The following is a 27,912-nucleotide window of genomic DNA, read 5'->3' as shown; positions in this document are numbered from 1 at the left end:
TTTTAGTGTACATACACAAACAACACACACATGCACACACACACACACACACACAACTGGAGAAACACCTGCAGCCCACACATGATGATCGAATGGAATGCTACCATATCCTGCCATCTTTACTAATGTGCTTAAGGCTCATGTCTGACCGGTAAAGAATGCTTTATTCCTGAGCACAGCAGAGGCTGAACGAGGCAGAACAACAGTAATTTAGCTGTATTTGGGTAGGATCAGTGTTTAAAAAAATCAAAGCACAATTTGTAACATCTGCATAATTGTACAATATTGAAATGTCCCTGTCCAGGACAAATGTCCATGTACAGATCTGTACACCATGTGCAGCCCATCACTTTATTATATTTATATATTCACAGGTCACTGTTTTAATAAGCTGTGTTGCGTCCAACTGTTACCTCACAGCAAGAAGGTCCTGGGTTCAATCCCCAAGCGGGGCGGTCCGGGTCCTTTCTGTGCGGAGTTTGCATGTTCTCCCTGTGTCTGGGTTTCCTCCGGGAATTCCGGTTTCCTCCCACAGTCCAACAAAACATGCAGTCAGGGTAATTGGAGACACTGAATTGCCCTATAGGTGAATGGGTGTGTGTGTGTGTGTGTGTGTGTGTGTGTGTCTGCCCTGCGATGGACTGGTGCCCCGTCCAGGGTGTTACTGTGTGTCTTGCACCCATTGAAAAGTTGGGATAGGCTCCAGCAGCGAGAGACCCTGATTGGATAAGCGGTTAAGACAGTGAGTGAGTGTTTTGCATCCAGAGGCCAGTCCAATGGAAGTGAGGTGGAAAACACCCAGGACAGGGCGTCAACACCTAGTATTAACACCTAATTGATGCCCAGCAATGTTCCATGCTAAAATGAAATCCTTCACATGGAAAGTTTGCATTGATACAGAAAGAAGAACATACCAACTTCACACAGACAAAAATCAGCAGTGAGGATTGAGCACAGGTCCTCCAGATTCTAAATACTACAAGAACATCATATCAAAACCTCCTGGATGAACCTTCATGGCGTTTTGCACTGCACCCACAGAGCTGCGTCGGTCTCTTATCTCCAACAACCTGCAGGAAGCTTCTCTTCCAAATCATGATTCATCTGGTGCAGCAGGTAGCGATTTAAAACAAAGGATGAAACCTGGAGTTCTTATCACTGAGAAAACTGGCATGTTCTCCCATCATGGTGTGCTTTGGTTTTATCCTACGTCTTACAAAGATGCAGAGGACAGCCTGAACATTTATATGCTGTGTGATGGAGTGAGTCGGGGTGTAATGACCTGCAATGGATTAGTTTCGGGTCCAGGGATGACACCAGATCCATCACAACCCTAACCAGAAAGGAATTCTGAATAATTTATCAATTTATCACTCCTCTTTATTCATATTTTTTTTGTACTTGTGTTCACACTCTTGAAACGATCATACGAACTCTTGATACTATACAGAACCCAGACGTACGCTGGAAATTGATTTATGTCCGTCAGTCTTGAGTGTACAGATGCGTGTCCACCACAAAGTACAAAGACAGACCATCTTTCTCTTTTTTGATCTAGGCACACACACTCTTCTCCTAAAATTTGTCATAATAGTTTTCATCTATGTTTGTTACTGTCACACAGAGTGCAGCGCTTGTTAAATTTTAATTAAAGTCGTATGTCCAAAAATCGGTCAGTTACCAGATTAAATAAAACATCTTCTCACATATACAGTAGACCCTTGAGTTACGAACAGTTTACCATACGAACATTTTGGGTTAAGAACGATCTTTTTCAACTTAACGTATGAACAAATCTCGGATAAGGAACCGAAAATCGCAAAACACGTGACGTCACGAACAAGTTGACTCCGACCGTCTCTCTCTCTCCCTCCCTCCCTCTATATATATATATATATATATACAGTGAGCGGAGAGCGGACAGTGTTTTTTCGGTGTTTTCTTTATATTTTGTACAATTCCATATTAAAATGGCCTCAAAGAAGGTGCAGAGGAAGCGCAGTGATGAGAAAATGAAAAAATCTATTACATTTGTTGTTGTTTAATTACTCCTGCCAGTAGGTGTCACTGTGTATCAGACAGAGGGAACAGTGAGTGAGAGAGAAGAAGAAAGTTATTATTTCGTGCAATTACACCTACAGAATACAACACTATTGAAATAAAGAAGGAAATAATAGAGAAATGTAAAAGTTATTGTTGTTTCTGGTAGATACATTTTATAAAAAAAGGAAATGTATTATGGTGTATGGTACAGCACACGTACTGTACTGAAATGTGATGTGTTTTTTATGTACAGTACTACTGTGTATTGTTGTTTATTATTGTTTATTACAGGAATGTTATTCTATAATTTAAGATTTAAGGGACATATACTTGTATTTATAACAAAAAAGAGAATTTAAGACATTAGAGAGGTTAGGTAAGGGGGGGTTTGGGAGGTCTGGCATGGATTAATTCTATTTACATTATTTCTCATGGGACAAAAAGGTTTAACTAACGAACATTTTGACTTAAGAACAGCCCTTCAGAACCAATTAAATTCGTTAGTCAAGGGTCTACTGTAATCCAACAGAAATGCCAGACTTCAGATGATTTTTACAGTGATATGAATAAGTAAATGCCCCCCATACACACACACACAAATTAAGAAATTACGTAAACAAAAATCAGACATTGCCTAAAAAATCTATTTTTTTTTTTTAGAAAACAACCTTATTCAATACCTATTTATTACTTAATAAACATGTTAACTCTTTTCCATTTAACTGTTTATGTTGTGCCTTGTTTTTAACAAAGCAAGCTCTATAAAGACTACAAATTAAAATTTGGTTAAAAGAAACTCGTGTCCTGCACAGCTTTGGAATGAACCGGAACATCACTTGAGAGTTTCTTGACCAACATCAGTGCCCAGCCATACAAATATTCTTTTGACCGAATGGGCACAAATTCCCACAGACATACTTCAATCTAAGAAGGCTTCTCACGAGACCTCAAAAATCGCATAGAGGTCACTCTATTCAATATCTATTTAATATCGTTTTTGAAATGTGAGGTCCATCATGCTCATGGTCTGGTGTCCAAATGCTTTTGGCCATTGTGGTACATACACAAACAACACATGCGCACACACACCTGGAGAAACACCTGCAGCCCATACACATAATGATCAAAAAAAGACTGGAATGCTACTAAGGAGGGGTTAATATTCTTTTGACTGAATAGGCACAAATTCCCACAAACATACTTCAATCTGAGACGGCTTCTCACTACACTTTAAAGATCACACAGAAGTCACTTTATTTAATACCATTTGTTTTTAAAATAGGATGTCCAACAAGCTCATGGTCAGGTGTCCAAATACTTTTGGCAATATAGTATACATGCACAAACACACACATGCACACACACACACTTGGAGAATCACCTACAGCCCACACACACATGATGATCAGAAAAAAAGACTGGAATGCTACCTAAGTAAGACCCTTACTTTTTCACCCATGCTTCTGCACAGGCACCTAATCATCTGCTAATCAGGGTCCCTACACAGCGTTTGAAGACCCCACCCACATAGTGCGGTCATCCCACCCTAGCAGACGTGGTAGTCAATTAAAGTCTGCTGCAGGCACTGCCAATTGTGCCGGATGGATGGTGCGCCCAGCTGACCGGTGGCAACGCAGAGGAGTTCAGAATCTCGGCATGGTGTGCTAGCAGAATATCCCGCTGCGCCACCTGGGCACCATGTTAACTACTTTTATTGACAAAGCAGTTCAGATAATTGAACACAGCCAGACATGTGGAATATAAATCTTATTTATTTATTTATGGGAACATCACGTCCCTCGTTCAGGGTCCAAATTGGCAAGATAAACAAACATAAAACAACATTGAATTGTATCAGTCTGAAAAGCATTATAACGAAACTATGTCTAAGGCTCTTTTATTCTTACTCTTGTAAGTTTTGAAGCTTGGGTGCCGTTCCGGGTACTGATCTCTGGTCCACCTGAAAATCTGGTCCACCTGGGTCAGGTGCAGACCATGCTGTGTTTAAAATACATACACTCCTGTATTGTGATTGTTACTTTTTCAATTTTAAGTTTCACACTAGCTGGAAACAGGGTTCTGTAAATATTGTATAAAACACAAGAGACCACACGGACACTTTATGGCCAAAAGTATGTGGACACCATGGACTCCACATTTGGTGAGGGAGGAACGGTGGCTTGGAGGGTAGCACTGTCGTCTCACAGCAAAAAAGGTCCCGGGTTTGATTCCCAGATGGGGCGGTCTGGGTCCTTTTTGTGTGGAGTTTGCATGTTCTCCCCGCGTCTGCGTGGGTTTCCTCCGGGAGCTCCGGTTTCCTCTCAAAGTCCAAAGACGTGCAAGTGAGGTTAATTGGAGATACAAAATTGTCCATGACTGTGTTTGTCATTAAACTTGTGAACTGATGAATCTTGTGTAACCAGTAACAACCTGTCCTGTCATGAATGTAACCAAAGTGTGTTAAACATGACGTTAAGATCCTAATAAACAAACAAACAAGTGTCACACTAGTTGGAAACAGGATTATGTGAATGTTGTATAAATCTACATACATAGTTTGGCCAAAAGTATGTGGACACCATAGACATTCCTATTTTAAAATAGAATTTAAGATGAAATTGTACACTTGGTGGCTATACCAGCTTTCAATATTCTACAAAGCTTTCCACAAGATTTGGAAGTGTTTCTGTAGGCATTTGTACCCATTCAGCCAAAGCAGAATTTGTAAGGTAGGACAAAAAGACCTAGCTCACAATCAACGTTCAATTTTTTACTCTGCATGTTTTCTGTAGATCTCTGACTGTGCATTACATTCCCCAGACCTAAACGGGGGATGTGCAGGAGGGGATTGGATTACACTCTCTAAAAGGAGCGGCCCGCAGCCCTGCGATTTTGCAAATGGATTTCTTTTTTTTATGATGCTCGTTAAACTTTACATGTCTAAAGTAGTTAACGTAGAAGAAGAAAAAATCGTACACAGAGTAGCACGTGGGGCTCGTAAAGGCCGGCGGTTGTGGGGAGCCGAACCTCCAGACACCTCTCACTTTACCGTGGCTCCATCAAAGCAAACGACAGTCAGATTTATGGCCAACTGGAAGTCAAACACATCAAGGGGAGTTTAGAAAACGAGTGGAACTAGAAAAGATAGAAGCCTGGAAAGCTAAGCTGCATTGGGGAGGAAAGAAGAGCAGGAATGCTGCCCGGATCCCAAGCACTCCTCCGAGAAATAGGTATTACTGAGACAAGCAATTATACAGAATGGAAAGAAGGACCGGATAATGACATCAACTTTAAAACACACACACTTCAGACAGAATTAAAGTATAAAGAAACTCTGACACTGTTCCCTCACCTTGAGCAGTTCCCACAGTCCAGAACACCTTGGAAAGACCTGTTATTGTTCTCAAAGAAATACTGAGTCTGCTCTGTTATACAGCTCTCTTTAGAGTAAGCATCTGACACGTCCTCCTCTGAGTATGCTAAAAAACACAAACATTTATGTCATTTCCTAGTTCATTCAGGGTTTAGTGTTTTAAAGTTGAGGTAGCTGCTACAGTTGAAACACCAGTTTATATATACTGTATATATATATATACCAACAAATGAACAGAATTAACTTGCTCTTAACTGTAAAGCATGCTGGAGAAAGTAGTTCCAACATTAGTTCCCTCAGTGCATGTTCGCTGTTCAGTCTCTGAGGCATCAAACATTTTAAATAGTGTAATTAATCTATAACAGTTGTAGCCTAGCGGTTAAGGTACTGGACTAGTAATCAAAACATTGCTGGTTCAAACCCCACCACTGGCAGGTTGCCACTGTTGGGCCCTTGAGCAAGGCCCTTGAACCTCAATTGCTTAGACAACATACTGTCACAGAACTGAAGGTCGTGTATGTAAATCTATTAGGACATGGATCAAGAGCTTCAGAATGGGGAAAAATCCAACTGTGCCATGCTTGCTGGTACCAGACAGGATGGTTTGGGTATGCCAGTATACTAATTTCCTAGAGTTAATGTGCTGCATCCACATGGCTGGATGCTTAAATAATTACATCAATATACACTCATACATTTTGAACAAGGGATTTTTAAGTTTATAAAAATCAGAAAAGAAACAAACTGCTGTTTTAACTTGTCCCAATTGTAGTTAATACTCAGGTCGGCTTAGTGATGGTAGGGTTTAAACCCTTGACTAATGTAAAACTGACAGAAATCTCTTCAATAGTAAACATACCTGCTTCGAGAACACTTGGGAACGTAAGACTGAGAAGGAGGTGCTGCAGCATTGCCCTAGGAAAAAGATAAAAAAAATGCATGCCATCTGTTTAATTCCAAAACAGCATTTAAATGGGGGCGTGAGGTGTTAAGTGCTGGCAAAGGCCACTTGGTTTGGCCCCAAGTACATTAATACCAACATTTATGTAATTAGCACACACATTAGGTGTGTACGGGTGACAGGGTGACCAATTATATAACATTAATGTAATTAGCACACACACACACACACACACTTGGGTGAAAACATTCCAACCAGCTAGCTTGGCCTATATGGAAGTAATAAGCATTGGTATACAAGGTGTCAGGGGTATCCAATGCCACACTTGGCACCCCTCTGGATCTCAACTGTGATTTGGATGAAGTAGATGGAACTACATTAGGACAATCAGTCAAGTTTTCTTACCAGACAGCACTGGAGGCCCAGAAGCCCAGATTTAACATGTCTGCTACAGTAGGCTGAAACAGACACCACACCAAAAATATGTACATGAACCTACAGAGCAAATAGAAAATCCCATACAAGCATGACTATATATAAACCCACACACACAGTCCTACCACATAGACAGATCGAGGTCCAGCAGCAGCCTTGTCCTCTCTCTTCGGGTCGCAGACAGACTGATAATCGTAGGTTTTATTAAACGAGTAGAGTGATGTGTTCACCAGGCTGATCATCAGTATTGGATCCACCTCACCAAAGAACTGACCTATCTGATCATGAATAAACAAAATCAGAGAACATACAAAATCAGCCTCATAACTCGAAAGTAATGCACAGTGCTGGTCTTTAACATTTAACTAGTCTGACTTTGTTTGTTAGTTTAAGATGTAACTTTTGTAAATTTGTGAAGAAAAAATATCAGATATAATTAATTGAACTTATTTCTGACTTTTATTTTTAATTGTAATGACCAGTAACCTGACTTGGTCTTACATCTGACATAAATTATAATTTCTGTGAATTATGTCTAACCTGTCAGAATTTTTATAGCTTGTCACATAAATTTACCTTTGATTAAAGTCATGATTTTTTTTTTTTACTTATAACTGGGCCTGAACCAGTCTTGTTGTCAGACTGTAAGCACATGTTTATAACCTCAGAATTTACTTTTTACTTTTACCATTTACTTTTAATAAATAACTATTAACTTATTATTTGATTTAAATCTGACTTGTGTCAGTTATAAGACATGAAATTCATTTTTTAATTCACACTTAAAGAAGTCAAGTAAACAAGCTACAAAAATTAAACTTATTTAGACTTAAGTTATGGTTTTATGACTTCTTATTTCTTTAACTAAAGTTCAACTCAGTAAAGTTACAAGTCATGATAATTGGAACTTATTCTGATATAATACTGAGTAAGAACAATACCAGAAACAACATTATGACCACCTTCCTAACTGACTGGTCTGCCCATACGCAACAAACTGTGCTGCTCTGTGTATTCTGACACCTTTCTATCAGAACCAGCATTAACTTCTTCAGCAATTTGAGCTACAGTAGCTCGTCTGTTGAACTGGACCACACCGGCCAGCCTTCACTCCCCACGTGCATCAATGAGTCTTGGCCGCCCATGACCCTGTCTCGGGTTTACCACTGTTCCTTCCTTGGACCTCTTCTGATAGATACTGACCACTGCAGACTGGGAACACCCCACAAGAGCTGCAGTTTTGGAGATGCTCAGACCCAGTCGTCTAACCATCACAATTTGGCCCTTGTCAAACTCGCTCAAATCCTCACGCTTACCCAATTTTCCTGCTTCTAACATCAACTTTGAGGATAAAATGTTCACTTGTTGCCTAATACATCCCCCCCACTAACAGGTGCCTTGATGAAGAGATAATCAGTGTTATTCACATAACCTGTCAGTGGTCATAATGTTATGCCTCGTAGGTGTAATTATTACTATTTATATATTTATAAACCTTGAGATTTCAGTAATGTGCACATGTAATCTATGATAGTTTGATCCATTGCTAGATGTATCACTGCAGCATAACATATTAATGCAAATTTAACCTGCTGAAACCAATACACATGTTGCAGTGCAGAGACACACTGCAGTCATTTATATGATTTCTATTCAAATTCCAGTCCATTTAATTTATATGTCTGTATTGTCTGTCTTCAAGGGTATGGATAATGTATTGTTCTTGTATAATAGATGTTTGGGTCACTTGTGTGTTTTTCAGATGTAGAGAATTGAAATACTGACAGATATTAAGAACTCAGACCTGTGTGATGTACTCCTCCTGATTGGACATGAGCAGGAAGCCTCCATCATCCAGTATCACACAGTCCACATACTATACAAAACACAATAAACATGATTCGTTGGACTCAAACAATTGTGAAGCCAAAGTCCTGCTGCTTGGTGCATTGCATGCTGTATGAGATACCTTATCGTTTCTGAGGCAGCCACAGATCTCGTCCTTACACTGTGTGGAAAAAGAAAATGCCAGAGACGAAAGCTGAGAATTGACCAAACAAGCTTTGCATCATTTATAAGAGCGAATCAAAACGTCTCTGCTTTCAGATTGTAAAATCAGCCAGTCTACAATCTGTAACCAAATGCCTTCCACATGTTCAGATAAGAGGAGATATCTGGCTTACGTTTATCTTCATGGTGGCATTCATGAAGCTGTTCATCCAGGCGGACACATTGAGTTTGACTCCCACCACTGTGAAAGAACGTTACACGTCATAAATGTAAAGCCGTGGGATTAGCGCACAGCTAAATACATGAATATGAGACCCGACAGCGCTGTTGAAAACGTTCACTCTGGGTTCTGAGAAACACGAGTGATGATGTCTGTCTTTCCTTCATGTAGGGTAACGTCTGAGAGTATTACTGTTAGTCTGTGACATAAAGCAGGGATTTCTGCATTAATCAATCTGTATTGTACATTAGAAATAATGAAGTACCAAAAGTATTTAGACACCTCTACTAGTTACTCAGTTCAGGTCTCAGTTACATTCATTCCTAAAAGGTGTTGAAATTCAGTTTTATAAAACAGCTTATACACTGATCAGCCATAACATTAAAACCACCTCCTGTTCATTTTATCAGCTCCACTTACCATATAGAAGCACTTTGTAGCTCTACAATTACTGACTGTAGTCCATCTGTTTCTCTGCATGCCTTGTTAGCCCCCTTTCATGCTGTTCTTCAATGGTCAGGACCCCCACAGGACTACTACAGAGCAGGTATTATTTAGGTGGTGGATCATTCTCAGCACTGCAGTGACACTGACATGGTGGTGGTGTGTTAGTGTGTGTTGTGCTGGTATGAGTGGATCAGACACAGCAGCGCTGATGGAGTTTTTAAACACCTCACTGTCACTGCTGGACTGAGAATAGTCCACCAACCCAAAATATCCAGCAAACAGCTGATGAAGGTCTAGAAAATGACCAACTCAAACAGCAGCAATATTTGAGCGATTGTCTCTGACTTTACATCTACAAGGTGGACCAACCAGGTAGGACTGTCTAATAGAGTGGACAGTGAGTGGACACGGTATTTAAAAACTCCAGCAGCGCTGCTGTGTCTGATCCACTCATACCAGCACAACACACACTAACACACCACCACCATGTCAGTGTCACTGCAGTGCTGAGAATGATCCACCACCTAAATAATACCTGCTCTGTGCGGGGTCCTGACCATTAAAGAACAGCATGAAAGGGGGCTAACAAAGCATGCAGAGAAACAGATGGACTACAGTCAGTAATTGTAAAACTACAAAAACTACAAAAGTGCTCCTATATGGTAAGTGGAGCTGATAAAATGGACAGTGATTGTAGAAACAAGGAGGTGGTTTTAATGTTATGGCTGATCAGTGTATGCTTCAACATTGTAACCGTTTGTGAAGGACCGACCAGGATGTGGCACAGCTAAGACTCAAACTCAGATCACATCAGTAGTGTGCTAGCGCATTAGACCTCTGTGCCACCCGAGCAATTAAACTTTTGACTGGATCTACTTCAAATTCATTATTCATATATAATTCATTCCCGCCTACTAATAAGAAATATGTATTTTTCATGAGCATTGTATAGCTACAGTTGAATTCCAAATATTATGTGCTTACCGGCTGGTTTGAGTTTAGTTCCATTAAAGTCCAGTTCGACAGCTTTACTGACTAGAATACCAGACTCATAACTGGACTCTCTGCTCTCTGTTTAATAAAGAAAGAACGTAAGTCATTTTTAAGCTGGTTTGCAATCTACAACACTTTCCACAAAGGATTAGAGCGAGAGTTTCTGCTTTATTAATCAACATTAAACCCCATGAAACATTCCCAATACCTTTAGGTAGGATTAACACAGGTCTGGGTTATATTGTGCGTACAAGTGTGTATGTATGAGATCATGAGTGTGCAGGACCACATGTGTGCAGGTGAGGATTATTCATTTAGAGCTAATGCAGTAACACAGACTTTCTATTGTAAAAAAAAAAAAGGTAAAATGTGTTTCTGCACAGGCAACATCAAACAAAAGAGCAGCTGTGAACAGAGGGAAGCCAAAGAAAAGGAAAGTCTGTCAACTGAATGGAGTTACGTAACAAACACACACCGAAACGCTGCAGGAACGGTAAAACGTATACGCACGGTCGATGGCAGCTTACTGTTAATGAAGGGAGCTGTGAAAATGTGCATGTCGTTGTCTAAGCTTCGCTTGTAAAAACTGGAGTCAAAAGTCTCTGGGTTTTCACTCCACTCCTCTCCAGAGCTGAAACAGATAAGACACCAAGGTACAGTGGAATACAAAACTATATGAAATTAGCAATTCTGTTATTTTATATTATGTTATGGTTTAAAAGTTGGGGTAGGGTTTAAGGTGCCCATTTTGGAGCATAAATGCCGACCCTAAAGCTTGATTTAATATGGACGTCTCACCCATATTTTAGCAGCTTCTGATTCATGGCAGTGAGCATCTTTTATTAATTCAGAATAAGCCACCAAATTGGGTTTTCTTTCAGACCATGGTTCCATGTACCCATTACCAGTTAATCATAATCACTCATGAGAAATTAGAAAGCCATAACGTAAGGTCAAGTATAGGACTTTTCACAAACCAAATGTTTAATTCTGGGTTGCCATATGTATATTTTTGACCCATTGAATTGTCAGTCCCAACCAATTCAAATTTCACTCACTTTTTTTTTACCACTTATCCGATTAGGGTCGTGGGGTGGGGAGGGGGGGGGGGGGGGGGGGGTGCACACACACACACACACACACACACACACCCATTAACCTATAGGGCAATTCAGTGTCTCCAATTAACCTGACTGCATGTTTTTGGACTGTGGAAGGAAACCAGAGCTCCCGCCCCGTCTGGTGATCGAATTCAGAACCTTCTTGCTGTCAGGCGACAGTGCTACCCACCGAGCCACCAAGCCACCCCCAATTCAAATCTGCACAAGTTTATTTCTGACTTTCCATCCATATATTAGGTACAATTATGCTCTTTTATACTCCTGGCAACAAACGGCACTGGCATCATTAAGATTATAATTTGTGATCTGTTTAAATCAAATAAAAAAACAAAGATTTTTCTTATAGATTTTATGATCCGTCGAAAATGTCTCTATCTGTCTCTATCTATTCCAATGTTTTAAAGAACAAAAACTAGTTTATGAACTCAAACTCAGACTAGAGACAGACAGAGAGAGCGAGAGTTTCTGTGGTGTGCAAGATACTGTAGGATAGAACTGCAAAACAGCCACATCCCAGCTTCTCAGTGTTTCTGCACAGTTCCAGAATCTCTCCAGAATGTCCAGAATCTCTCCCTGTCACTTTGACTCTCAAACAAGAGCATTACTTCATAAATGTGTCATCAATAACGTAGGATTTCTTACCTTTTAGGGTAGACCCGTGTGATGCCGCCGTCTGTAGCCACAAACCTTGTCGACACACCTTCACTGCAACATACACAATATATTAACAATACTAATGTACCCTTCCAAATTACTGATCATTATAAATAATTCATTTTCCTTACAATTGAGTCTTATATTCAGTATTGACTTGCCCTTGTGCTTGAGGTGCAGGACTCAAAATCCATAGCATAAATTATTAAACAGGTAGTCAGTAACAAAATGATACTTGTATTAATACAGTATTTTTGTTCATAAAGATTCAGGTCAGGGCGGCACGGTGGCTCAGTGGGTAACACTGTCGCCTCACAGCAAGAAGGTCCTGGGTTCGATCCCCCATCGGGGCGATCCGGGTTCTTTCTGTGTGGAGTTTGCATGTTCTCCCCGTGTCTGTGTGGGTTTCCTCCCACAGTCCAAAAACATGCAGTCAGGTTAATTGGAGACACTGAATTGCCCTGTAGGTGTGTATGTGTGTGTGTGTGTCTGCCCTGCGATGGACTGGTGCCCCGTCCCGGGTGTTACTGTGTGCCTTGCGCCCATTAAAAAGCTGGGATAGGCTTCAGCACACACACACACACACACACACACACACACACAGGTAAACAACGCAAAGCACATTAATACAGCAGAAAAGCCATTAGATTAGGACTGTGAGTATATATCTTACTGATGTATCATATAGTCTAGATACACTTTCGATATGGCCAAAACTAAGTGGACACCAGACCTTTTTGAACATCCCATTCCAAAAACATAGGCATTATTTTAGACTTGCTACATTTTTGGCTTTACACTATGAGAAGGCTTTTGGAAGATCTTTGAGGTATGGTTTGTGCCAACTGATTCAAAGGACATTCATGAGGTCCAGCGATTATGTTAAGTGAAAAGGTTTGGCTTGAAATTGATTTTCCAATTCATCTCAGATGTGTTCAGTGCTGTTTAAGATCAAGGCTCTGTACAGTTCACTAGAGTTCATCCAAACCAAACTCATCAAGCTATATCTTTATGGACCTTGCCTGGGGGAACGGTGATGTCAGAATCTAAAAGGACCTTCCCCAAACCAATGCCATGTATAATTTATTTTAAATATTTTAAATAATTTATTTTACACCCGTTGGCAATGAATGTGGCAACACTTATCTACACTGATCAACACTTATAAAATGTATGTGAATCCTTCAAACTCCAATAAGGGATAAATTTACTCCAGAGTTAAAATACCTAATTTTAGTGGAATGGCAACCGGTCCTGTACCACACTGGTGGCTGATTTACATCTGGTTTCCAAAAAGCAAATGTTAGTGAATCAAAATGGCCCAAATCTTAGTAAATTAAACAAAATGATGTAAAGCACACACAAAGTTTTGTGAATTTTGATAAAGCAGCTTTTTGCCTATTTGTTTAGCTTTGGTTCAGCTTTAAATAATTACAATTAATTCATGATCAATGTGTTGACTTACATATTCTGATCTTTCCAGAGATTGACAAGTTTGGCTGTAAGATGGGCGTCCAGCAAAAGCCTGTTGACCAGAGCCATGTTACCTGATGAAGAAAGCCAGTGAGTAAAGATTAATAATACTAATATTACAGTCTGCTGCATTTTCTAATTCTTATAGAAAAATAATAAATTATACATTATATACAGTATGTATAATTTATTATACACAATACAAGCAAATAAACAAAGTGTATGAGTGTATGCGTGTGTATGACTCAGCAGAGGCCATAATAAAACGTTTTAGTATGAGCAGCCAGTCATTAGACAGTGTAAGTGATGAGAACAGACAGCCGTGCTATTCCAGACCAGACTAATCAATCATAAAGGCTAAGATCGATTGTTACACCGCAGGGTCACTTTCACAGCAAGTAAACAAGCCTTACAGTGATATCACTCGAGCGGGAAAACACTGAGTCAGCAAATAAAAGGACACTCATCTCTAACAGCATGAGATCATTCATCGATTTACATACCTGAGAGCTGTACGCCCTCTGGAAGGTGAAACGTATCAGTGCTTTGATAATGATTTTTACTAATGACTGTACTGAAGTCTTCTATGTTTATTAAGACTGTTAATACATTAAAAACATATTAGAACCCCAAAAAATGTCATTAAACAATGGGCTGAGGCGCCCAGGTGGCGCAGCGGGATATTCCGCTGGCACACCAGCACCGAGTTTCTGAACTCCTAGGTTCAAAACTCGATGTTGCCACCGGTCGGCTGGGTGCCATCTGGCGGGCATAATTGGCAGTGCCTGCAGCAGATAGTAATTGGCCACCGTATCAGCAGGGTGGGGGCCGGACTATGTGTGGGTGGGTGGGTTTTCATACGCTGTGTAAGGACCCTGACTGGCGGAAAAGATGCCTGTGCAGAATGCAGGGGCGAGAAGAGCAGGGCTGTGCACGAGTCGGAAGAGGCGTGTACAGCGACGTGCTCTCCTCGGATGCGATCCATTATCTCTCAGCAGCGGAAGACAAAATTGAGTGTGCTAAATCGGGAGGAAAATGGGGTGAAAATGCATTAAAAAAAACAAAAAACACTGGGCTGATGGTAGTTACTGGTATTACATGTGCCACTGATACATGCACCATAAAGAAACAAGTGACTTTTATTAGGGTGACATTGGTATGGCCATGCACTTTATTGAAGTAGCTTTAAAAACAGCAAGGGGTGCTTACAGGCCACCAACAGTGGTAACAGGAAGAACAAGCCACAAACTGACAGGTTTATAAGAGGCCAAGACGTATTGATGCTAGAAGAAATTAAAGCTATTGCGTCTGGTACGGTCCATCAGAAGTGCCCAAGCTAAGCTAAGCACCTACAATGTCCACACAGGCATTCACTGTTGCAGGAAAATCCACTGGAAATGTCCTGGTACCAGATACTACAGCTCTTAATCAGATGTCTTGTAAAGTCCATGCATAATACACTATCTTTTTATTTATAGACACCATAAAGATGGTTTCCTGTGTTTGGTGTGGAGGAAGCCCAATGCTCTCCACAGAACCCTGGTCTCAACCCCACTGAACACATTTGAAGTAAACTGGAACATCAATTGTGAGTCAGGCCATCTCATCAGTGCCTGAATTCATATGCGTCTTAATAAATGGTAATGATCCTATTTGATGCCCATGGTTTTAAAATGGGATGTCCACCAAACTTATGAACCTAGATACCAACCAACCCAGCACTAAGCTACCTTCCTACCTAACTACCCACCCACCCACATATCCACCCTAGATGATCAAAGTCTGTCTCAATGTCTGTTCACTGGAATGGACCAGGGTGGTTGGCTTGGGCATGGCTAACCCTACTAAGTGGTCTTTAGACACAGCCTGGTTCCATCTGAGACTGCTGACTATGACAAAGCACAAGTTTTATATTCTTACATTTAATGGTGTATAGTATGTGCACTTACACATGGGGTCAGTTGGTGATCTCTTGTCAATGTGCTGGTTGAATTCCAAAAGAAACTGGGTGTTGTTGTTGGAGATTTTCAGATCCTGGCAATATTCCCTACACAAAACCATAACATATTTAGCCAAACTGATCCAAAGTAACAGTCCATTGATACGACGGTATGATATAATTGATTGCAGGATTTAAGGTTTATTAATCCTTGTATGTCTGGGTTCAGTGTATGATGTAATTAGGAGGTGTTTCACTTTCAGACAGGGGTAAGAGGGATTAAAGGTGTGAATTTATGAGCCTTTAAAGAGCAATAAAGCCTGGAGAATGCTCACATAAACCCGTCACTGCTAAATCCACAGGAGTTCTGTACTTCCCCCAGGTCTAGAGATTAGGAGAGAAAGAAAGAGAGAGAGACCTACCTGGGTGCTATAAAGGTGTAGCCATAATCCTCAAATTTCTCCACTTGCATAGTGTCTGAGACTGCAGAGACAGAGGTGAAGCAGGTCAGAACCTCAAGTGTCACTGTTATAAAACCCAACCCCAGCGCCCACAGGTGCATGCACTATATGGCAAATATGTTAATAAATGTGAAAACAAAACCGTCAATGGACATTTTGAACAGCAAGTTGGAATTCATGACAAACAATAAATGGGCAAAATGATCAAAACCCTTGTCTATTTAAACGATGGACAACCCATCTCAAAATGAACATTAATATGAGTTTGGTCTCCTCTTTGCATACTTGGCGATAACAACCTCCACTCTTCCAGGAAGGCCTTTCACAAGATTTGAAGTTTACAGGGAAATTTTAAATATTGGGTTTATGTAGGCCTATATTTTGTTTAAATCCAGGTCAGATTGATGTTCATTTTAGTAATATGTGTGGCTGAAACAAATAGAAAGGATGTCCACATACAAGTATATATTTGGTGTTGTATGTTTACATTCTTATATTCATATATTTAATGCTTTTATCTTTGTGGCAAAAGTTTTGTGAAGGCATTTTCGTATTCCAGTTTTGAATTATTTTATAAATCTTAGTGCTCTTGGACTTGTCTCTACAATCTTTGCACAGGTTATCCTATATATTCATATTTTCCTCCTGATTTAGCACACTCAATTTTGTCTTCCGCTGCTGAGAGATACCAGATTGCATCCGAGGAGAGCACGTCGCTGTACACGCCTCTTCCAACACGTGCACAGCCCTGCTCTTCTCGCCCCTGCATTCTGCACAGGCATTTCTTCCGCCAATCAGGGTCCTTACACAGCGTATGAAGACCCACCCACCCACACATAGTCCGGCCCCCACCCTGCAGATACGGTGGCCTTTTAGTATCTGCTGCAGGCACTGCCAATTATGCCCGCTAGATAGCACCTAGCCGACCGGTGGCAACACCGAGTTTCGAACCGGGGACTTCAGAAACTCGGTGCTGGTGTGCCAGCGGAATATCCCACTGCGCCACCTGGGTGCCTTGGTTATCCTATTCTTCATGACAGATCCTCTCAAGCTTTTACAGATTAGATGCCCAATTTGGCCCAACAGCCATGTATGACTTGCCAAGGTTGTGCTTCTTCCATTTCAAAATTATTGAGGCCACTGTGGTCCTGGAAATATTTAAAGTCTTAGATATTTATTTAAATGCCTGTCATGATCTATTCCCTGCCACAGTTTTAAATGGTAGTCAGGTGCAACCTGTTTGTTTCTTAGGGTCACAGCAATGGTCTGAATACTTTTATGAACAAGAGATTTACGAATTTAATTTTAAATAATTTTTGTAAAAAAATGTCTGTCTAGTAATTTGTCAGCTCCCTTCTTGCTACCCCTGGATTACAACTGGTATTTCAATTCATCCCAAGAGTGACGTTGAGGTCTCTGCTCTGAGCAAGTCACTGGAATTTATTCACAGCAAACTAGTCAAACCATTTCCTTATGAACCACAAGTTAAAACCTATTTATTGTATATACAGTGGTACCTTGTAACTCGACATCCCCTAAACTTCAAATCTTTGAAACTCGACACCATTTTTCAAGAAATTTGTACCCTTAAACTTGACGTTAACCTTAAATTTAATTTATGAATTTAATTTCAAATTAACAATGAACAGTCGCTTTGTTCAGCACTTGGCTTGAGCAGTAAGAAGTCATCAAAGTGCGAATATGAGACGAATCTGCATTTGTGTGAAATAACTTCAAATTTACTCAGAAAGTGTCCACATGTATTTGTGTTTAGCTGGATTTTTCTCCTGTTTCACTTTTAAACTTGTGTTATAGCTCAAGGTTCTGATAAATTGTAAGAATCAACTTTTTTTGAGATAGTCTAAAATGCTTATTGTTAAAAAAAGCGTAACGTGGTTTAATGTATTAAAAGAATGACACAAAAACACTAAACTTCTCTTAATTATTACTGCTCATAATTTCTCTCCACTAATGAAATTCCTCACTTGTTGTTTTAGTACAATAATTCATGTTAAGCTTTGTGTACTGCCACAATCAATAAGAAATAATGGCACAGCAGTGCAAAAGCTATATACTATATACAAAAATACAGTATTCCAAGATCAAGCATCTCCATGATTAAGAAGCATAAGGAAACAATAAAGAAGTAAAGTGTAGGTTTTATTGTATTTTCTATTGATTATTTCAGTGTTTTTTCATACTATATTTGTGCTATTTTCAGTCTATAAGTGTCAAAAACAACCACATTATTTTAAATAAGTCTAAAACGTGTGCAGTTCCACGGGACAATGGAATGCATTAACAGATTTCCCAAACATCCTTATGGGAAAAATACATTAAAATTTAACGCCACTCCCAGAACAAAGTGACGTTGAGTTCCAAGTTACCACTGTAGTTGATTTTATACATGTTAGAAGTGATGTGTCTAAAACCAACAAAACAATTAATTGAAGTGTGTCCACATAATATTGGCTAATAGTGTATAATTTATATATATATATATATATATATATATATATATATATATATATATATATATATATATATATGTAGTGTTTTTTTGTATACACAGAGTTTGAATCTGTTATGCTGGCTGTAACAGAACTCATCATGGAATGTGTGTTTTCTATCTGGCTCGGCAGAGGGTTCAGACCAAAGCTTGGCTTTTTCTACTCGCAATGAGTTTAGGGCCAACTGGCCCCAAATATTATTCAAGGGAACAAAAAAAAGCTTTAAAAATAAAATGAAAACTGCTTACACACATGGAAACACACACCGACATGAAGAGACATATCTGTGGAGTAAGTGCATTTGTATAAATCATCACGTCTGAGATGATCCACTGTGGTGAAAGGCAGAGTGAGAGTTAAAACAACCACCCAGTAAGCACTGATACTCACACATGGCTTGCTTTATTTCCCTTAGGCTTGCCTGGATGTAGTGCATGTTGTACTCGGGCAAAACCAAGGCCAAGCTATAGAACAACATACACACAGGTACACAAAATATGAATCATTTAAAGAGGAATTCAGATTTGTCTTCATTTCAGCATGATCCACTTGAGAGAATTAAAGGAAGTCGCTGACTGACTGACCAACTGACCCTTATGCTGACTAACTAGTTAAGTTATTGTAAAATCTAGCTGCGTATCCCTGCAGGTTGAGGTAATTCTGACCATCTAGTCTATATTCACTGCTTTTTTCTGATCATTTAACATGCAGCTTTGGACTTGCCCTGCAGTGCCTCTGACTATTTATATTAATATTGATTTTTGTCCACACTTTGTGACTGTTGTTGTCCTTATCTTTACTGGATTTGCATACTTTGGAGCTTTAAAATGAACTGTTAATAAAACTACATGTTCTAACCAGTTCGTTTCAGTCTTTTTTAGAGCTCCATCAGAGTAAAATGCCTCTTTTTGGCAAGATTGTCACTTTCAGATAAACTGTCACTTAAATAATACTTTAATATCTATTTTTTATGCATTTCCCCCTAATTTTCCTTCCAATCTAGTAATATCTAGTCACCCGATCGCTTCCTCCACTCCCAACCGAGGAGAGCCATAACTATCACACTCCTCCTCTGGCATGTGCAATAGCCAACCACATCTTTTCACCTGCAAGAAGCAGGTTCATATAGAGATCTGTATCGCGCATGGAGAGTCAGGCATTAATCTCCACTATCCCCCGTCTCTGTGCAGCCAGCAGAGGTCGTAACTGCAGTATTAATTTTCTCCTAAAACCCTCAAAAGACTATTTAATTCTGAACAAGCAAATGATGCTGAAACCTAAAAATCTGTAGAATTCCACTTTAACAAAGTAATGTAGATGTCTGGACTAATGGAATAAATGAGCAGAAATGCACGGCATGAGAATGAAATGCTTGAACATACCTATAGTCTGTGCCATTCACTGGTGCCCATGTGTAAGTTCTCACTCCTTGATCAATGTATCTCTGCCAGCACGAAAAAGAGAAAAACAAATATTACATCCTATTGTCCAGCATAATAACGAAATGTAATGTTCGGTCACTTCAGTGGAAATCTAACAGCTACCTGCTCCTTAAATTATCTAACACAAGGTTACTTCTGGTCCAGTGGTTTTGTGATGCAGCTTTACTTGGTCATTTTAAAACACTGCAACTGCACAACACTGAAGTGACTGAACTTGAACTAAAGCTAGAACAAATAGTCTTTTTCCATACTACTGTTTTATAATATTGTAAGTTCCCGATGAAGAGTCACAAAATAATCTTTACATACCTCATCCTGAGATTTGACCAGTGTTTCAATTGTCTTCTCACCCGGGACTCGATCAATCATCATTGTTCTTATCTGGAAGAGAGTGATAAGGTTAGTTGGTCATGTTTCCTTTTTGTAAAACAAAGTATTATAGATTGTTTGGACTCCTACCTGGATTTTAATATCATTTTCTAGCTCAGCATCCAGAAAATCCAGAGTCACTGGTTCCTGAAATTTTGGGTTCTGTCAAGACAAGTTACACAGAGATGTACCACTAAAATGTACCTTTAAATTCAAGATACAAACACAATCTGGATATAAAAACTACATCTTAGTTTATTTCCAAACCACATGCTAGTCTACAAATAATAAGGAGCATCATTAATAAGCCAAGCATTTAAAATTGTATATTTTATTATAACCTTTCCATACAAGTTGATACAGACGTATACTGAAATCCATATTCAAGAATATTTGATATATCTGATTTTTATTTATTTATTTATTTGCAGTAACACAGGTTTTAGGCACAGATTGCTAAGGCCTCTTTTTTATCCACAATTTTATCCACACCTTAAACACATGTTTGGTGTTGTTTAAATAACACATTACAGCTGAAGCAAATTCGCTATATAAAAAGGATCGCTATTAAGCTTTCAATAAGTTAGTCATGCTGTAACCCAACTTTAGGTCATACAGACTAGCAGTATGTGTTGAAATCAGCAATATTATATATGGGTTAAATAATGATGAAATATCAAGATACTCTAAAATACTACATCATTTATTTTCTTTGTTCATTTGCTGTATCATTTAACTGACAAACTTACTTTTACGCTAAGTCTAGCTCCGCAGATAAGTGTTCCAAACCCATATTTTTGGGTAGATTGAATATTTACAATTGCAACTGTGCGTATGTAAAGTGAAGCTGTCAGAATCTTACTTTATAAGAAGAACATGCAAGCATTCACACAGACACAGATGAGGGTGATGAGAAAGAAAATTCAAAACAACTTTATGAAATTTACAGTCACAAAGAGACAAATAATACTGAAAAACAGTGAGAGTGCACAGCACAAAACTGAGAATGCACAGCACAAAACTGAGAAAGCACAGCACAAAACTGAGAAAGCACAGCACAAAACATGACAGTGGGTATAAGGAAAGAATCTAATATTGATATGTTCAATTTATCAAATAATCCAACTACGCCTAAGAAGCACAAGGTATACAATATACTGTAAAATGTTGCAATTAATTCTATTTAAAATTATTTAGAATAAAAATGTAAGACTATTTTAGTATCAATAACAGATTAAATTCTTATAAATGAACATTCTTGCTTCAGAGGAGGTGTTAACAGTGTGAAGGACATCAATATATCTTACTACTAAATTACTTAATTCTATTGTTTACAAGTTCTTTTTTGTTCAATCCCAAAACCCCCACCCGCCACTGCCTTACTTGCAGTTATAACAGTCTCCACTCTTATAAAAGGCTTTCTTGCCACAAAGCTGGATGCATACTGGGTGGGAGGCACATACTGTTAAATTAGCATTGGAAACAATCGAACTAACATTAAGTTTGGCTAATGATGGTCTTGTTTACGTATGCTTTGCAAGCAAGCAGGTAAAAGGTGGGATTCGAGTTCTACAGTACATCAGATTACCTTTGTATCAGACGTGATTTTTATATTTGTTAATGGGGTGTGTTTACATTACTGCTTAAGCTTTTAACAGATTTCTGGTTATTTTGTTTCCAGAATAATACTATACCTTACAACACTGAGCTATTTGAGAAAGTCTAGCATAATAGAGGGTCACACCGCACACTCACTGCCTAACATAATGTATTTTTTATAAATGCACGTCAAGCACAATTCAATCCAGTAACAAGAAAAATGACAAATGTTTGTGGCTGAAACTTCCAAAATTCATGAGGACACGAGGAATCAAAGGACCGCTTGCAGCAACACATCTGTAAGTCGTTTACACCTGGTTTAGTGTTGTAGAAAAATTATACCCAAACATGCAAGTCCAAAATTTTCACATGAGAATTTAAACAAATCAGAAGAATTGTCTGTAATGGGCGGGTCGTTCCTCGCTATTGATTTGTGAGCCAAAGCCATGCACCTACAAGAATGGAAAAGAACCCAAGTGCACTGGGGCATCACACATCATCAAAGGGAATTTTTATAGTGGTATGTACTGTGTAATGTAATATTATAGAAGCCCTTTGTAGTTTCACAATTACTGACTGTAGTCCATCTGTTTCTCTACATACTTTTTAGCCTGCTTTCACCCTGTTCTTCAATGGTCAGGACCCCCACAGGACCCCCACAGAGCAGGTATTATTTGGGTGTTGGATCATTCTCAGCACTGCAGTGACACTGACATGGTGGTGGTGTGTTAGTGTGTGTTGTGCTGGTATGAGTGGATCAGACACAGAAGCGCTGCTGGAGTTTTTAAATACCATGTCCACTCACTGTCCACTCTATTAGACACTCCTGCCTAGTTGGTCCACCTTGTAGATGTAAAGTCAGAGACGGTCGCTCATCTATTGCTGCAGTTTGAGTCGGTCATCTTATAGACCTAATCAGTGGTCACAGGACGCTACCCACGGGGCGCTGTTCGCTGGATATTTTTGGTTGGTGGACTATTCTCAGTCCAGCAGTGACAGTGAGGTGTTTAAAAAAACTCATACTCAGTGATGAGAATGACCCACCACCCAAATAATACCTGCTCTGTGGTGGTCCTGGGAGAGTCCTGACCATTGAAGAACAGCATGAAAGGGGGCTAACAAAGCATGCAGAGAAATAGATGGACTACACTCAGTAATTGTAGAACTACAAAGTGCTCCTATATGGTAAGTGGAGCTGATAAAATGGACAGTGAGTGTAGAAACAAGGAGGTGGTTTTAATGTTATGGCTGATTGGTGTATTTCTGAATAACATGAATTAAATTATATTTAACTCTGTATAGAATACAGCTATAATATAATCTCACTTAGTTCCAGTTTTTACAGTTCTAAACAGGAAAGATTGGCTTGATGTATTATCTTAAAATTCCTCAACTTCCTGTGTGTCCAACCCAAGTCCCTCTGCTACAATGACATGTCACTTACACAAGCAATATTTTGACTAAGCCGTGGGCAGAGCCAAGATCTAGAAAAAGCACAAATTGTGTTCCTATATTGTTTATTCCTCAAGGTTTTTTTTTTTATTATTATTATTATTTACGTCTATATTCTCGTGAGCAATATTCTGTCAGATATAACTGGATGGTTCTGCCCTCAGAAACAGATTATTCAGAACCTGATGAGCTGACTACTGTAATCAGGACTAGCAGAAACCAGCGCCGACTGTTTGAAACATGAAAAAGAAAAAGTCATTACTGCTCATTATGTTGACAAAGTGTCTGGAAAATAACACAGTGATAACATCATTAGCAGCTCAGTCTGCAGAGCACCGTGACACAGACAGCAGGAAATACCAAAAACTCCATCTTAACGAACATCTACCAGATAGTCACGTCAGAAATGACAGACACTAATTCTGCTTTTCAAACCCAGATACAGAATATGTATTGTGATGCAGGATTGCTTTTGCTGGAACACTAACCAGGCTGTATGCATCACCTGAGAGCAGTTTAAAGTATATGTAGGTAAATCTTGAGGTTTTATTGTTCACAAGAGAAATACAGCAGCAAAAAATGAAGCAGCAGCTAGTGAACTACTGAACACGGTAATAATGGGTGAGAGCACAGATTGTGTAACACAAAGGAATGATGTGACAAAGCCTATTGTAACCCACCAGCTAAAAAAAGAAGACAATTACTCTTAAGTTTGCTTTAGACAGTTATTCCACCGTTCACAAAGGCATTAGAAGCCTGGTCACTCCTTGAACCATAAATGTACACAGATCAGTCATAACATTAAAACCACCTCCTTGTTTCTACACTCACTGTCCATTTTATCAGCTTCACTTACCATATTGAAGCACTTTGTAGTTCTACAATCACTGACTGTAGTCCATCTGTTTCTCAGCATGCTTTGTTAGCCCCCTTTCATGCTGTTCTTCAATGGTCAGGACCCCCACAGGACCACGTGGTGGATCATTCTCAGCACTGCAGTGACACTGACATGGTGGATTAGACACAGCAGCGCTGCTGGAGTTTTTAAGCACCTCACTGTCACTTCTGGACTGAAAATAGTCCACCAACCAAAAATGTCCAGCCAACAGCGCCCTGTGGGCAGCGTCTTGTGACCACTGATGAAGGTCTAGAAGATGACCAACTCAAACAGCAGCAATAGATGAGCGATCGTCTCTGACTTTACATCTACAAGGTGGACCAACCAGGTAGGAGTGTCTAATAGAGTGGACAGTGAGTGGACACAGTATTTAAAAACTCCAGCAGTGCTGCTGTGTCTGATCCACTCAAACCCGCACAACACACACTAACACACCACCACCATGTCAGTGTCACTGCAGTGCTGAGAATGATCCACCACCTAAATAATATCTACTCTGTGGTGGTCCTGGGAGTCCTGACCATTGAAGAACAGCATGAAAGGGGGCTAACAAAGCATGCAGATAAATAGATGGACTACAGTCAGTAATTGTAGAACTACAAAGTGCTTCTATATGGTAAGTGGAGCTGATAAAATGGACAGTGAGTGTATAAACAAGGAGGTGGTTTTAATGTTATGGCTGCTCGGTGAAAATCTGCATTAACAGTGACTAAATTCTGCTCAACTAGAGAAAATTTTAGAATAGGACAGGACAGGTCATGGAAGGGAAAATGAAAGGAAGGGCTGATGTTAGTTCTACACCTAAAGCCTTTAAGTGAAGACAATCTAAGCATTACTAATTATCTACCACGCTTCACACTACCGACTACTGTTGTCTCACCTCATGTAACGTTATTGCATACTGATTATGTAACCTGACGTGATGATTATTTATCCACTTCTTTTAACAGAAATAGGAAAAAAAACAAAAAAAAAAACACACATACGATCAATTCATTACAGAGAGAAGCAAGGAGATTGAACAAAGCTGTATAGCAGATTAACACTAGACCTGCTAGACCAGCATTGGAAACATCTAAGAGTGAAGTATCAATGATCCCAGTTACGCAGTGATTAAAATAGGCTGAGAGCTTGAAAGTGATATCTGTAAGCACTTCAACACCAAAACTGTACACCATTTCTATTTTATTAGTAAGACAAAAGTGCCCTTTTAAACCAGAACCAACATCCAAATTGTTATTTACTGTTGAACCTGCATTCATCATGTTAAACTATTCCCGTGAATGGAGCAGCCTCTGGATAAGTAGCTTGTGGTGAATATCTGTGAATATCTGCTCAAGGTTAAGTACATCGTCCATGATCCAGAGATTCAATCTGTGCCTGTATGTCATACTCAATCAGTGTGCAAAACCTGTACAGGGTTCATGGCAAATCATCTCTGATCAAAACTTCAGAAGTGATCAAAGCTGGTTACGTGAGTGAAATAAAACATTTTTTAAACTTTTGGTCTGCTGTCCACATGGAGTAAGGATGCAGGAACCCACCGGGGGATTCCTGGGGGCACACTGGAAATGGTGTTTAATTTGATTACAAAAGCAGGTCTCTTAAATGTCTTGTATATAATGAATACAATGAAGTTGCCATGCTGCCAGTGTTGGGGGTTGTAAGTATGTACAATTTTCTTCTTTTATGATAAGATTTATGTAAAAAATTCCCATTTCCAGAAAAGTTGGGATACTTTGTAAAACACAAGAAGAATCTGTGATTCTGTGAATCTCTGATTGGTTAATTCTCTTGAATCATTATTTAACGGAGAAAAGTAGAAAGAAAGGTTTTCCAATGTTTACATTTTCAGCATTTAGCAGACGGTTTTATCAAAAGCGACTTACAGTTTTCTTACAGTATACTGTCTAAGCAATTGAGGGTTAAGGGCCTTGCTCAAGGGCCCAACGGTGGCAACCTTACAGTGGTTTATTCCTGCTGATCTTTCAATTACTAGTCCAGTTCCTCAACCAATATGATACAATATGATGCCCATTTTAAACAAGCTGAACCGTGGACTTAACTGACCACAGCGAACAGACAATCCCTTTGTCTTTTGGAAGATCTGAAATGAACTAGCAGGAGAGTCGTGGCGATTTTGATACTAAATTGCTAGAAATCTTTTGTCAGTGGTCTTTGGTTGCAGCAGCACTAAACTGACCTCTGGTGAGCATGTCACACGTTTGTTAAATGACCATCAATTGTTATATACAACCAAAGAAAAACGTTTACAATGTGATATAGCCTGCAATGGACAGATAGATCAGTTTATTAATCCCATTATTAATTAATTATGTAATAACTGACTTTCCCTTAGCTCACGCTGTAATGCTGGCTTAAGCTGCAAAGGTTAATAGCTGCAACTAAAGGTGATTATTTTATTTATGCATTTTTCTTCCATTTTCTCCCAATTTAGTGTAGTCAATTTGTCTTCCACTGCTGGGGGTCCCTGATCGCAGTCGAGGTGGGTATATTGCTGCTCATGTCTCCTCCGACCCGCATGCAGCCCTTTGCGGAACCCTTTTTCACTTATGCATTCTGCACAGGCGCCTCTCTATCTGCTAATCAGGGTTCTTACACAGTGTATGAAGACCCGGCCCACATAGTCCGGTCGCCACTCCCTAACAGAAATGTGTCTACTGCAGGCTCTGCCAATTATGCCAGCCGACCGGCGGCAACGCCGAGTTTCGAACCGAGGAGTTCAGAATCTCGGCGCTGGTGTGCAAGTGGAATATCCCGCTGCGCCACCAGGGCGCCCGTTTTGTTGTATTTATATTAAATGTTCAACCTAGGTATCCAGAGTGGACAATCAGGCACAACAACCCTCTGTATGTTGTAAAGGTACTGACTTATTGGGACTTTTTAAAGATTTACATACCCAAGCCTGAAATGAAAGTCAGAAAAACTCCCTCCACGTCTTGGTTATTTCCATTAATTGAAATGCTGGAGGGGTATAATGTCCAGTAAACATGAAAGTCCTGTTAAATGAGTCTGTGCAACTCTGTTCTGTTTATTTGATTTGACTTGGTTGTGGTAAAAGTTAATTCTGTCCATATATTTTACCTGGAGCGTTTTCATTATGCTGCAGATTTATCAGCAAACATCACACTCGCTTGAGCCAACAGCGTGAGGTTCAGCACCGTGTTCCATGCTTCCTCTGGATCACATGACTGGAGGAATCTCAATGTTTAAAATACCTTTATAGTTTACTCAGTACAGGTCTGTCTAACTCATGATTATGATATGAGATTAAATCAGGGAATGTGTAAACTTTTCTAGGAAACTTTTCTTTCCTATTAATGTGTCGAGTACTTTGCCAGCTTCATTCCTTAAAGTGATCAGTGATGAAGTGATAAATATTGCTTTTATGACATCCATGCTGAGAGTAAAATAACATTCTGCTTATTCTAATCATGCGTTTTTGTTTCATATTCCTCACATATGCCTGTGCATGTGCACTGGATTACTTGAATCGGTGCGCTCTGCAGATATGGACAAATACGGACATGGCTGGGATCGATTGAGAAACA

The 27,912-nt window shown here is 39.5% G+C and overlaps 1 protein-coding gene across 2 annotated transcripts in view; it reads right to left on the bottom strand.

The window, feature by feature from the left end:
- LOC134323335 (voltage-dependent calcium channel subunit alpha-2/delta-1) overlaps positions 1-27,912 on the bottom strand; it is a 123,844-nt gene that overhangs the window by 5,620 nt on the left and 90,312 nt on the right. The window contains exons 19-36 of one of the 2 annotated variants that reach the window (XM_063004833.1): positions 20,482-20,553; positions 20,332-20,403; positions 19,963-20,024; positions 18,973-19,044; positions 17,069-17,076; positions 16,032-16,092; positions 15,620-15,717; positions 13,663-13,744; positions 12,186-12,248; positions 10,950-11,053; positions 10,414-10,500; positions 8,936-9,003; positions 8,722-8,760; positions 8,557-8,628; positions 6,878-7,030; positions 6,723-6,775; positions 6,276-6,331; positions 5,396-5,522 (exon numbers count right to left, since the gene is read on the bottom strand). In XM_063004833.1, coding sequence (XP_062860903.1) covers positions 5,396-5,522; positions 6,276-6,331; positions 6,723-6,775; positions 6,878-7,030; positions 8,557-8,628; positions 8,722-8,760; positions 8,936-9,003; positions 10,414-10,500; positions 10,950-11,053; positions 12,186-12,248; positions 13,663-13,744; positions 15,620-15,717; positions 16,032-16,092; positions 17,069-17,076; positions 18,973-19,044; positions 19,963-20,024; positions 20,332-20,403; positions 20,482-20,553 — 1,349 coding nt within the window. Of the gene's footprint in view, positions 1-5,395; positions 5,523-6,275; positions 6,332-6,722; positions 6,776-6,877; positions 7,031-8,556; positions 8,629-8,721; positions 8,761-8,935; positions 9,004-10,413; positions 10,501-10,949; positions 11,054-12,185; positions 12,249-13,662; positions 13,745-15,619; positions 15,718-16,031; positions 16,093-17,068; positions 17,077-18,970; positions 19,045-19,962; positions 20,025-20,331; positions 20,404-20,481; positions 20,554-27,912 lie in introns of both variants that reach the window. The other variant, XM_063004832.1, reaches the window with a different exon arrangement.

This window comes from Trichomycterus rosablanca, chromosome 11 (genome assembly GCF_030014385.1).
Source record: "Trichomycterus rosablanca isolate fTriRos1 chromosome 11, fTriRos1.hap1, whole genome shotgun sequence".
NCBI classification, from domain to species: Eukaryota; Metazoa; Chordata; class Actinopteri; order Siluriformes; family Trichomycteridae; genus Trichomycterus; species Trichomycterus rosablanca.
This window is presented reverse-complemented; position numbering and strand designations above follow the sequence as displayed.